Source organism: Macrotis lagotis, chromosome 7 (assembly GCF_037893015.1).
Source record: "Macrotis lagotis isolate mMagLag1 chromosome 7, bilby.v1.9.chrom.fasta, whole genome shotgun sequence".
In the NCBI taxonomy this organism is placed as follows: Eukaryota; Metazoa; Chordata; class Mammalia; order Peramelemorphia; family Peramelidae; genus Macrotis; species Macrotis lagotis.
In genome coordinates, this window is record NC_133664.1 from 97171531 (window position 1) to 97184147 (window position 12617).

At 34.4% G+C, this 12617-nt stretch overlaps 1 protein-coding gene across 9 annotated transcripts in view; it reads left to right on the forward strand.

The window, feature by feature from the left end:
• Positions 1-12617, forward strand: part of EZH2 (enhancer of zeste 2 polycomb repressive complex 2 subunit) — a 119260-nt gene that overhangs the window by 95285 nt on the left and 11358 nt on the right. For 5 of the 9 annotated variants that reach the window (XM_074193462.1, XM_074193465.1, XM_074193468.1 and 2 more), the window contains 4 exons: positions 178-298; positions 1719-1859; positions 2290-2392; positions 6674-6852. In XM_074193462.1, the coding sequence (XP_074049563.1) occupies positions 178-298; positions 1719-1859; positions 2290-2392; positions 6674-6852 (544 nt within the window). The remainder of the gene's footprint in view (positions 1-177; positions 299-1718; positions 1860-2289; positions 2393-6673; positions 6853-12617) is intronic. The other 4 variants (XM_074193464.1, XM_074193466.1, XM_074193469.1 and 1 more) reach the window with 1 other exon arrangement.

Sequence of the window (12617 nt, forward strand, 5' to 3'; positions counted from 1 at the left end):
AAAATTCTTTAGAATTTTGTCTTTATAACATGACTGCTTTAGATTTGGGTTATAATACTTGGATAAACCCCAGAACTATGTCCATATAATGTTCTATTTAAAAAAAAGCATCTAATGATTTTCTATTTTGCTACTTTGGGATAAAACTGGCTTTTTAAATGTCTTAATTACTTTTAGGTGGAAGATGAGACAGTTTTACATAACATTCCTTATATGGGGGATGAGGTTCTTGATCAGGATGGAACTTTCATTGAAGAATTAATAAAAAATTATGATGGAAAAGTTCATGGAGATAGAGGTGAGAATTTAAATTATATATATATACACACACACACACACACACACTGATATATTTAATCTTTTGAGAAGGAATATAGCAATTCATACATTGAGTATAGGACTGTTATGGATGACAAGTTCTGAAGAAGTTGGAATTCATTGGACTGGAAAAATATTCTAAAGCCACATCACTTTGTAATGTTTAATTTTCCTCATTTATAAATTTGGAGTTATGTTTTCTACTTGAATGACAAATATTATAGAGATTATATATTAAATTATTCAGGGTAGAATTAAACATAGTAATATGTTAAACATATAAATTAGATACAGAATTCTCAAACACTTGTAGAACTTTAGGTTGCTCCTTCAAATTCAAAGTTAGCACGTTCCTTCTTACTAAGTGTAGAACATACTCCTAGATGCTAGGTTGTGTAAAAAGGTTAGATAAGAAATGGTACTTATATTTGGGGTCTATGGTTCAAATGGTAGTTGAGTCAGTGTTACCCAAGTCACTGGTTAAAGACTGTAGGGTGTATCTATTGCCCCATATTATCTTTTTTATGCTCTCTACTGCAGTGCTTGAAATCCACATAGATTTGTGAATATTTGGAAGCATGCTTATTATAAATGCTTACTGGCACTGTGGCCTGGCACCATGATAAGAAAAATAAAGACAAAGAGCTTATGTTTCTTAAACCATATAAATAAAAGGGAGCAAAAAGGTGGGAAGATAGGGGGATGATGAAAAAAGTACTTGGTACCATGCTTTAGAAGTTCCAGAAATCTGGAGCAGAGCCTAGCATAGAATGAAGGTTAGATGACCTGAACCCTTCCATAAAATGGAGGGTCCAGGAGAAATTCACCAGTATGAGAAATGGGTTAGCTATTTGTTATGAGGGTGCTGTCTTTCTTTAGAAATATATTTTTGTTATTTGTATTTTTTCCATTTTTTTCTATGGATTTTCATAAAATTTTATGAGCTCCTATGAATTCTTCATGTCTCTTGAATTTTCTGTGAAGGAAAATAAGGTTATCTATATATCCAAGTTTAAAAAAAGTGGAGGGGAGGGAGAGTGGATTGTTTTAGAAAGAAGAAATTATTGTTATTATGTTATTATGTCTCCAAAAGGTTCTTGTTAGAAATGTAACTTTAACTTTGGGCGAAGGTAATATTTATGTTAAAGTCACCATTAGGATATTAGTTGAATGTAAGTTCTCCTGAAAACTCTATAAGTGGTAGGAGGCAAAGAGAAAATTTACCTTTAGAATCTGTTGTGATAGGTGACTGGTCCCAGATATTGTAGGAGTGCTATAACTTAGAGTTAATATCAAGAGGCTACATAACTTCAGGACCTAAGTCTAGCTTATTGTTTGATTTCAAAATAAATAGGACAGGTTGTCATTTTTTCCCCTGATGTTTCAATGATTATTTTCAGAATGCGGGTTTATAAATGATGAGATTTTTGTGGAGTTGGTGAATGCTCTTGGTCAGTATAGTGATGATGAAGATGATGATGATGGGGATTATCCTGATGAGAGAGATGAAAAACAAAAAGATTTAGAAGATAATAGAGATGGTAAGTTTATTACATTTTTAAAGCAATAAACACTTAACAATCTGCTTCTTTGGTCTCACTAAAATTATAGTTGTTTTTTGCTAGTTGGCTAAGGATAAACTCAGAATTCATGCTTCTTCAAATATACCTGGTAGACAAATAATCTTTAAATATGATTTCTTTTTACTTCTTTATTCAGTATTGCATTACATTTATTTTAAGTTTATTATAGAAAACTGGCTATTTTTCTAGAATTGAAAGTAATTTTTCTCCTAATGACTGATTTTTTTTTGTCTACCTTTTGATTTGAAGAATTTAATTTAAGTGAGGAAAAAAATTAAGTAAATTATTTTAGAAGTTCCAGAAATCTTAAATTTTTTATTTTAATTAAAATTTAATTTAATTAAAATTTTAATTAAAATAAATTTATTCTTCTTTCATTTCTGTTTAGATAAAGAAAGCCACCCACCTCGGAAATTTCCTTCTGACAAGATTTTTGAAGCCATTTCCTCAATGTTTCCTGATAAGGGAACAGCAGAAGAACTAAAGGAGAAGTAAGCATTTTCTTTAAAATGTTGCCTCTTGCCCTAAAATATAACTTGCCCCTTTTATCAAATAATTTCTTGTTTATGAAACCTAGCACAGTTTTTGGTATACAGTGGGTGCTGCATTCATGTTTGTTTCTTTCCTCTTGACTCCTGGAAATGACAGTGACAGGGCTGCTTTGCAGCCTCAGCTTGGGTTTTACAATATAAATATACATCTGGGTCTGGGTCCATGCAAGGACTTGATCCTGTTTGATTTTTAGGTTAAATGGGAATATAAAACAGACTTTTATTATTGCCCTGAGTGGGCTGGTTATTTAGGTTATTTATTAGGTTTTCCATTTTGAGCCAGTCTGATTTTCCTTATTGTGTTTTTAAGATTTTCAGCCTTAACTGAGTTGAAATTAGGGAGGTCTAGTGGGGTAACAGAGAGAAAAGTTCTTTTTTTTTTTCTCTCCTTCAATCTAACTCTCTTTCAGTCTACTGGACTAGCAGCTAGGAATGGAACTGTGATAAATACCTTCTCCACATCTTAGGGCATCTGGAACTTTGCAGCCCTACATTTCCCCCTCCTTTCCAAAAGCCTTAGTTTATGAGATAGTGGGGTACTGTGGTTAGAATGTGCTGTTCCCGGTGTGTGGAGGACCTGGATTCAAATGCTGCCTCTGATACTTAATATCTGTCTAGCTCTGGACAAGATCCTTTCCTAGCCTCAGACAAGTCTGAAAGACAAGGTAGAGATTTTTAGGATCTAAAAGAAGTTCCTCATGCATTCCCAAACCTTCAAAATGACAGGTCCTTGACATTGTTGCATTTCTTTCTGCTGGGCAGTTCTACTGTCAGACTTAGGACTGATTTCAACTTTTTGATGACCTAGTTTATTTCTCACTTCCTCTATCCCTGGAATAGATACATCACCTGTATATAGTTATAATGGTGAACTGTTGGCTTTTATTGGGGATTTAGGTACTAATCCATGATGTATAACCTTGTCTTCTCCTTGACTAATAATAGAAGACATTTGTCTATTACAAAGAAATTAGAGAAGATTAAATTGATTCTAATGCCTTTTAAAGGGAATCAAGGACTTTGCAGGGAGTCTTATCTCCATAACAATAGATCCCATAAGGCAATAAGGCTAGTAGTTGCTTAGAGGTTTCTGTTCTTGGATATACTAAACTTCTTTGCATCTTGAGCTTTCAGTTTTCTCATATCCAAAAATCTAGTACCAGAAGACTTTCTTGTTCATCATTATATCAGTAATCTTAAAGGCTCTTTTAATAGTGACTCATTCCCGTTATTTGGGGATGAATCACATATCTCAAACCCAATAAAACACTTCATACAAGGCAATGTTTTCTTTTTTTATATTTTTGCAAGGCAAATGGGGTAAAGTGGGTTGCCTAAGGGCCACACAGCTAGGTAATTATTAAGTGTCTGAGGCTAGATTTGAACTCAGGGTCTCCTGACTCCAGGGCCTGTGCTCTATCCACTGTGACACCTAGCCACCCCAAGGCAATGTTTTCTCCCCAAGACCTGTTCTCTTTACTTTCCTTTTCATATGTCATGCAAGTTCTGTCTTGCCAGTTAGGCTTAAAGCTTTGTAAGATTATCTTTTAGTCTTCCCTCTTTTTTTTTGCCCAAATTCATTTTATTCTAACATTTAATTAGTTGTCTGTTTTGTTTTATACTCACAATATACCCCAAAAGTACCTTTCTGTCATTGTGCCTACCCTAGATCAGGTCCTTACTATTTTGATTGCAACAGTTCTTAATTTGGCTTCCTTCATATGTTCTCACCTTTGTTTGATGTTTAAAGCTTTCTCTAATTTAACCTTAATCTGCCTTTACAACCTTATTTATTTTTTTACTGTGTAACTGACATCATTTGCTTACCTCAGCATCTGCTTTTCCCTTTCAGCTTGTTTATTATACTTGGCTTTCACTTAGAAGAGCCTACCTATTATATACATATCAATACCTGTATTTCCTCAAAACTCAGCTAAAATATTGATTCCTTTATAAAGTCTGCCCTTATCTTCATCATTAACATGAACTCTCCCTTCTCTGAGCTAAATAATGATACTCTTTACCTTTTCTTATCATTTCATGTATGACATCTACTGATTAGACTGATCCATGTCAGAGGAGGTACTCTGGCTTCTAGGTACTCTGGCTTCTTTTATTTCTTGTAATACTTAGTGATTGTGATCCATGAATATAGTAGTACTTGGTGAGTGAATGAATCTTAGATGAAGCTGGAGGACATCAGGCAGCACGTTAATTATATTGGCCTGCCTCTTTCCAAGAGAGAAAACTAGATTTTTTTTTTTTTTGCCTGAACTTTCTGTGCATCCTCTTCCTAAATCACACATCACTCATTTTGGGGCAGAACAACCCAAATACAGCCTGGGTACAGATAGACTTGGATAAACTAAAGCACCTGGACTACTTTACACACTCTTCTAACATAGTTTTGCTTAGACTTGGTCTCTCCCCCTCAAAAATCTCAGAGTGGGCTGTTATGGTAACATACAAGCTATTTTTCAATTCTTTATAGTGGTATAGCAGTATATTCCCTGATTTAATGATGAACATGATCACTTTTCCATCTTTGGTGAAACTAATTTTAAATAGATAAGAGTTAAAATAATTGCTCCTTTTATCATTCTTGACATATTTTAAAAGAATCTAACTTGACTGTCAAAATCAAGACTCTTATCCCTTCTGACAGGATCAACGGTCCATAAATTTACAAGTTGATAGGGATGTTAGAAGATATCCAATACAATCTTCATTTTTCCAGATAAGGAAGCTCAGAGAAGTTATCTGCTCAAAGTTGCACAGGAAGCATCAGAGGTGGAATTTTATAATCCAGGGCTTTTGACTCCCAAGTAGTGTTGTCTTCACTGTACTGTAGTACTGCCTGACTGTTTTCCTAAGATTTGAAAAATCAGATTGGCAGGACTCCATGGCCTGTCCTGCAGGTTCCATGCTGACCTGTAGGATGAACTTTGGACAAATTGTCTAACAGAACAGGTAGCAGATGCATTGTCTAATCTTCAAAGAAATCGACTTACTGCATCATTATCTCAAGTATCAAAGGATTTTAGTGTATGCCATGTAAAGAATAGAGTGTGTGTGTGTGTGTGTGTGTGTGTGTGTGCACAGAATAAACTTAGCTATGAAGTAATTAAATACCAGATAGATTAAGAGAGTGAAAACTTAATAGCAGTTGAAGCAGAAGTGGTATGTGGAAGATTGAGTAGAAGGACTCTCTGTGGTGTGCAGTAAGTAGTGGGGGAGGCTAGTGCAAAGAATTGGGAACTGCAGTGTGATGTGCAAATCTAGGGAAAGCCAGTGGGCCAGTTTCTGTGATGTGAATGTTCGGTAAGACTGGAGCAAGGTTGTGAAGGGCTTTACAAAGTTAAGAGAAGTTTATATTTGGTTCTAGAGCTACTTTAGGTTTCTCCAAACCACTGTGGTTTTTTCAATAGGAGAGTGACATGGTCAGGTGTACCTTAAGGGAAAATAATTTTGTAGCAGTGTGGGAAATAAACTGGAATGGGAAGACTTGAAGCAAAATCAGTTAGTGGCTGTGCAATAATCTAGGGGAGAAGTGATGACAGCTGACCTCTAAGGTGGTAGACTGAGTGGAGAGAGAGTTGGATACCAGTGCTATTTTTATTTCACTTTAAAAAATTGATACCTGTTTTATTATTCATTTACAGATATATCCCCTGCCTACAAATAGTTTAGTTACAGTTACTGTATGTACCTGGGCCAGTCTTTTTTTTTCTCTTAGGGGTTAAGTGGCTTGCCCAAGGCCACACAGCTAGGTAATTATTAAGTGTATGAGACCGGATTTGAACCCAGGTACTCCTGACTCCAGGGCTGGTGCTTCATCCACTATGCCACCTAGCTGCCCCCGGGCCAGTCTTGATAATTACTTATATTCAGGTTAATTTTTTCTTCCTGTTTACATTATTGTAGTAATTTATTTTGTATGTTGTTTTCCTGGTTCTGTTTCACTCATGTGAACTGATAGTTTTTTTTTGCTGCCTTCACACACACACACACGTGTGTGTGAGTGTGTGTGTGGTGTGTGTGTGTGTGTGTGGTATGAGAGAGAAGATAAATAAAAGATAAATAAAAAAGAAGATAAATAAAAGATAAATAAAAAAGGACAATTACAATGATTGTTTTGTCTATTCAGATGTTTTTAAGAACTTAGCTAAATTCAAAAATATTCCTTGTTCTCCTTACTAATTTTTTTATTACTGCTTTTAGATATAAAGAACTAACAGAGCAGCAACTTCCAGGAGCCCTTCCTCCTGAATGCACACCAAACATAGATGGACCAAATGCTAAATCTGTTCAAAGGGAGCAAAGCCTGCATTCATTTCATACGCTCTTCTGCAGGCGCTGCTTTAAATATGACTGTTTCTTACATCGTAAGTTCAATTATTGTACGTTTTGGTTTACTTTTTTTGATTATGAACTTTACATTTAATGTATATTGGAAAAAATTACATATAATTGCATTTAGAAAAAATTGCTGTCAATTTTCACAGTAAATCATAATTTATCATTTGATCTAATTTATCATTTGAAATGTATTCTTAATTTGATGTGGCCTGGTTTTTCATTGGCTTTTATACTATGTTAATGTTTTTGTACTTACATCTTCTACTTGGAATACAGTGAGAAACTCATTTTAAAAAACACTATTTTAAAATTACTTGCATGCCAGGGGTATGGGAGGTCTTTATAAATGTAAAGTGGTATTACTCTTTGTCCCAGTCTGGTAGTTTTTGTTCCTACCACTTTTCTGATTTCCATGAGAAATGTTATGTTGAATGAGAAATTCTGTAAAAGAGGTTGTTTGGATGCATTCGTTTTTCCAAATAATTTTTATTAATATTGTCATCCTAAAAAAATCTTAGATATCCTTAGTAAAATGTAGATCCACACATATAGTAATGCCTTATTTATTTGACATTACTGGATAATTAAATTCAACATAATTTTTATCAAGTGCTTCTTTTACGTTAGGGGAGGGAAATGTCCGGCCTGTGGGCTCACAAAAGCATTTGGTCTGGTGCTACCAGGGTAACCACAGGCAGGACTTGAAATTAAATAAATCTAGGAGCTTTTTAGGGTTGAATAAATTAAATGTTTGACTGAATATAGTCCATGAATGATGTTATAAACATTCAAATGGCCCTTGGCAGAAAAAAGAACATGCTGGGGCTACAGAGGCAGAAATGAAATAGTCCATATCTTTAAGGTTCTTATTTTGTATTGAAATATATACACACATTAGTAAATACATTTAACTATTTTATTTTTAAGAAGGAAGCACTAAAAATTCAAGAAAGCTACATGTAGTTACTGGTCTCTGAAGGAAGCTAGGGATTTTAAGAAGTAGAACTAAACAGGGAGGATGGCATGCATATCAGATTTCAATAGTCCCTGGTGCAAAAGCACGGAGGTAGGAGATGGAAGATCATTCATTTATGGGGAAACTAGCAAATCTAGAGTAGTGTAAAAGCAAGCATGTGTAAAGTAGTCGGGTGAAACAAAACTAGAAAAGAGATAGGAGCAAACTGAGAGACTGTAAAATGCAAAGGTAAGGCTATTGTATTTTATTCTAGAGAAATAGGGAATCACTGAAGATTTTTGAATAAGAAAGGGTTAAGGTCAGAAGCTACATTTTAGAAATATCGATTTGCTATTTGGATGGAGGGAGCCCTGCAGAGAGAAATTGAAAGCAGGAACAATGTTTAAATAGCTACTTCAGATGTCCAAGGGAGAGGAGGACAAGGTCTTTGTGAGTCAGTAAGGAGGAATCCATTGGAGAGGTAGAATTGACCATACTTGCAACATATGGTAGAGGTGATGATGTACAAGAGTGAAGAGGCAAGACTGTTCCAAGGTTGTGAATCTGAATCACTGGAAAAATGGTGATAGTCTCAAATAAAATAAATTTCGAGTTGGGATGGTTTTGAATTTGAAATGCTTATTAAAATCCAGGAGATGTACAGCAGTCAGTTGATAATGAGGATTTCTTTAGTAGCTAGATTAGGACTGGCTAAATAAATATGAGTTCCTTGTATTGAGAAAAGAAGGAAAGAGAGCAGATCTCTTAAGAGGACTATCATGGAGGGATGGGCTGCCTACCTCTATTAGTTTTAAGGAAAGAATAGGACAATAAAGAGAAGGGATTTTATGATGTCTGTAATGAGGAAAAGGGAAATTGAAATGAATCACCTCACTTTTCACATAAAGTAGGAGGCATACTCTTTGCTGTGAAGGAGAGAGTTTGAGAAAGTAAGAGATTTGGAATAACAACTGGGAAATGATTAGACTTAGGGGTAATTAAAGCAGCTGTGCAGCAGTGAGGGTCTACTTGGGATTAAGTAACCTAACCTACATTTGTAATTTCTTGTAAGTTTCCAGATAATTGGATAATTTCAAGTAACCAAATTGTTAATTATTTTTGTGTTTATCTTGCCAAAATATGGTTACTTGTATTACAAAATAGAATATTCCTGAATGCTACAGATTTTTTTATGTCATCAAGGTGGACATAATTTATTGTACTTTTTGAGAGGATGTTAGGGGGTTACTGAGTCCTGTGGAAAGTATTTTGACCTTTTGCTATACTATAGGATTCCAAAATTTCTATGCTTCTTGAATTCTTAATGTCTGCAGGTCCCCCCCCCCCCCCATTTCTTTTTTCATAGTCATTGTATTAGATGTGCTTGTTCCTGGTTTTCATTTCTCCTTTGTCATTCACCCTTTCCCTTTAAATTTAAACTTTTTTTTTCCCTTCTAACTTGCTTTTAGTTGGAGAACTTTTTAGATTGTTCATACCTGGTATAGTTTAGTACACTAAAACAATAGCATTCTATTTCTATTAGGTTCAGACAGAGAAAAATATGAAAACTTTGTTGAGTAGATCTGGATCTAAACTAATGATTATGCAATAAAATAATGCAGCTGTAAACTTATTTTTTGTATAATGCATGATTTATTTTTTCTTTTTAATATATAATAAATTCAAAATGTCACTCTCATATCTAAAAAAGTTTTGCATTTCTTTTTTTTAAATTTATTTTTATTAAAGATATTATTTGAGTTTTACAATTCCCCCTCATCTTATTTCCCTCCCCCCACCCCCCACGGAAAGCAATCTGTCAGTCTTTACTTTTGTAAACAATTTATTAACCAGTTATATTTGAGATCTCCAAAGCATTTCAGAATTCTTATAATTTTTCATTGCCTTTATAACAGCTATCAGTTATATAGTCTTCATTTTAGAAAAACATTTCGAACATAAAGCATCAACATATTTAATAGGTTCACTTTTATTATAACATTTTATGTTGTATTCAAATACAATCCTAGCAGAGAAAGTAAAGTGATACATAACTCTAGAATTGGAAGGGACCTCAGGCAATCTGGTCCAGCTTTTCATTTTAATCATGAGAAAACTGTAGCCCGAGAAATTAATAAAACTTGTGAAGTAGAAGAATTGATTGAATAATAATATTAGCTAAGATTGTCTCCAAAAAATTAGTTTGGATATGACAATCAGGAGTGCCAAGACCCTTGCAAAGTGATTCAGATTCACAACCTTGGAACTATCAAGTATCTGATGCCAATTTGAGCTCAGCTCTCCTCCTTAATCTAGGACTGGTGCTCTATCTACTGTACCTTTTATTTTATTTACTACAATTTGCTTTTATAATAGTGTATCCTATATATTTAATTTTTGTAAATGAATCCATTAATAGAATAAAGCTTTTGTATATTAAAGAGGTAGAGGGGCAGCTAGGTGGCGCAGTGGATAAAGCACCGGCCCTGGAGTCAGGAGTACCTGGGTTCAAATCCGGTCTCAGACACTTAATAATTACCTAGCTGTGTGGCCTTGGGCAAGCCACTTAACCCCGCTTGCCTTGCAAAAACCAAAAAAAAAAAGAAAAAGGTAGAGTTAGAGGGTATTCAAGGAATTTTGATGAAAATTAGTAGAATTCTATTTTTTTTTTAGTTTTTTTGCAAGGCAAACGGGGTTAAGTGGCTTGCCCAAGGCCACACAGCTAGGTAATTATTAAATGTCTGAGACTGGATTTGAAACCAGGTACTCCTGACTCCAGGGCCGGTGCTTTATCCACTGAGCCACCTAGCTGCCCCTAGAATTCTATTTTAATACCATTTGTGGTTCTAGTTAGCTGCTTATAAAAGGTGCTTGAGAGTGATGGGCCTTACTGCTGTTATGGCCATCCACTACAGTGTTTACAACAAAGGTCATTAACAAGCCTACTGAGCCATTGGGAACTTCCACAAAAAGTCATCGTCTTTGTTTAGTGGCTTATTTCAAAAATGTTATGTGCAGGTAGAAGTGGGGATGAGGGTATTGTGTCTCTATTGTTGCTGTGGCCAAATATATCCATTTCTTTTTGTCTCTTTGTCACTGTCAAATTTTTCTATTCTTTTTAATCTTCTAAATCATAAGCTTTATGAGAAATTTGGATAACATTTAAGAGATCTGGAAAGAATTAAATATGAAATTAATATTCTAAATAGTAACTGCGGTGAAATTAGGCACTCTTAAATTACTGATAACCAGGTCCAAAATATACAAGTAATGGGACAATAGAATACAATACGTCAAGATAACATAATTGATATTTCATTTTGAATGGTGGTGCCTTTTGTAATTCAGATATGTCTTTCTACTCTTAAGGATAAAGTGTAGGGGAAAACATCAACTGGAAAGATATTATATTTATAAATAGTATCCATTAGGGTCATTGGATATTTGAAACATAGTAATTGAAACCCTTTTCAAAGAATCTGACCTACAAGATTATCATTGGTAATATTGCATTCACAGGAATCATAAAAATTAATAAAATTTTTATCCTAAAAAAAATCAACAAAATCAATTAGTTTGGTGTACTTTTTTTAGAAACTGTTGGGGAGAGATAGAAGATAGTGGGATGTGAACTGCAGACTTGGAAGAACCAAATATGTAAGAATATAAAAAAGTGCAACCTGAGAAATCTGAACAATTTTTTATAGTGTTTTATGTAGGACCTATCTTGGTGGAAGAAAGTATAGTTGCTGTTTGGTTATATGTGGTAATTTTTTGCCTTGAATCGCTTCCCAAGCGAATCCATTTGGACATAGACCTGATTAGATTCATTTGGCTCTATGGAAATTTTGTGATGAATCACTTGAACATCCATAATGGAATGAACAATAAGTATGTTAAACACATACATGTTGAACATAAGGAATATGTTTGCTTTTAGTGTTGCAGCATCAACTTTGAGATCTATAACCATGAATGCCAAAATACTTAAATGTAGGATGCTAATAACATGTTTAACCTAAAATTATAGTGTAACAATAATTTGAAATTTGACCATTTAGTTAGTGTAGAGCCGGTGAAATTAATGTCCAGATGTAAAATTTTATCTTACTGTTATTGTTCAGTTGTTTTAGGCATGTCCTTATTTAGACACCACTTAGAATTTTATAATGGTTTGCCTTTTCCTTCCCTAGCTCATTTTACTGATGAGGAAACTGAGGCAAACACGATTAAGTACTTGCCTAGGGTTAATATACAGCTGACAGGTAATGCTGGATTTGAACTCAGTGCCTCTTGACTTTGGGCCAGCACTTCATCTACTGTGCCACCTTGCTTACCCCCTTATTATTGTTAATATAATTTCATTTTAAGTCTTAAGTGGTGTTATGTTATAAAATATACTTAATTTATTTTCATAATAGGAGGAATAAGTCAAAAGAGATGTTATGATATTAGGATTTGGTTCCTGGCTCTGGCCTGAACTAGCTGTCCAATCCTCTACCTAGCTATTTTATCCTCACTGTGTCTGTTCATCAGTAAATTCTGATTGTGGACTGGATGATTCCTCTATGATTTGTCTTCTATCTCTAAAGAATATTTAGTGACTTACTTATTTGCAGATTTTTTTATTGGGTTTGTGCTAGATGACATCTGTTTCTGGATTTCAACGGTCAGCACATTATACATTGTTAGTCATCAAATTTTTGATAACATCCACAACAATGCAAAGGTAACAGCTGTACTTTCATCTTACTGATAAAAATCTCTGCCTTTTTTAGTTAGCTAATTCTGAAAACCTAAGCCACTAGTCACCTAGCTTTTATGGGCACCTTCCACATAGTTAAAAGTCCT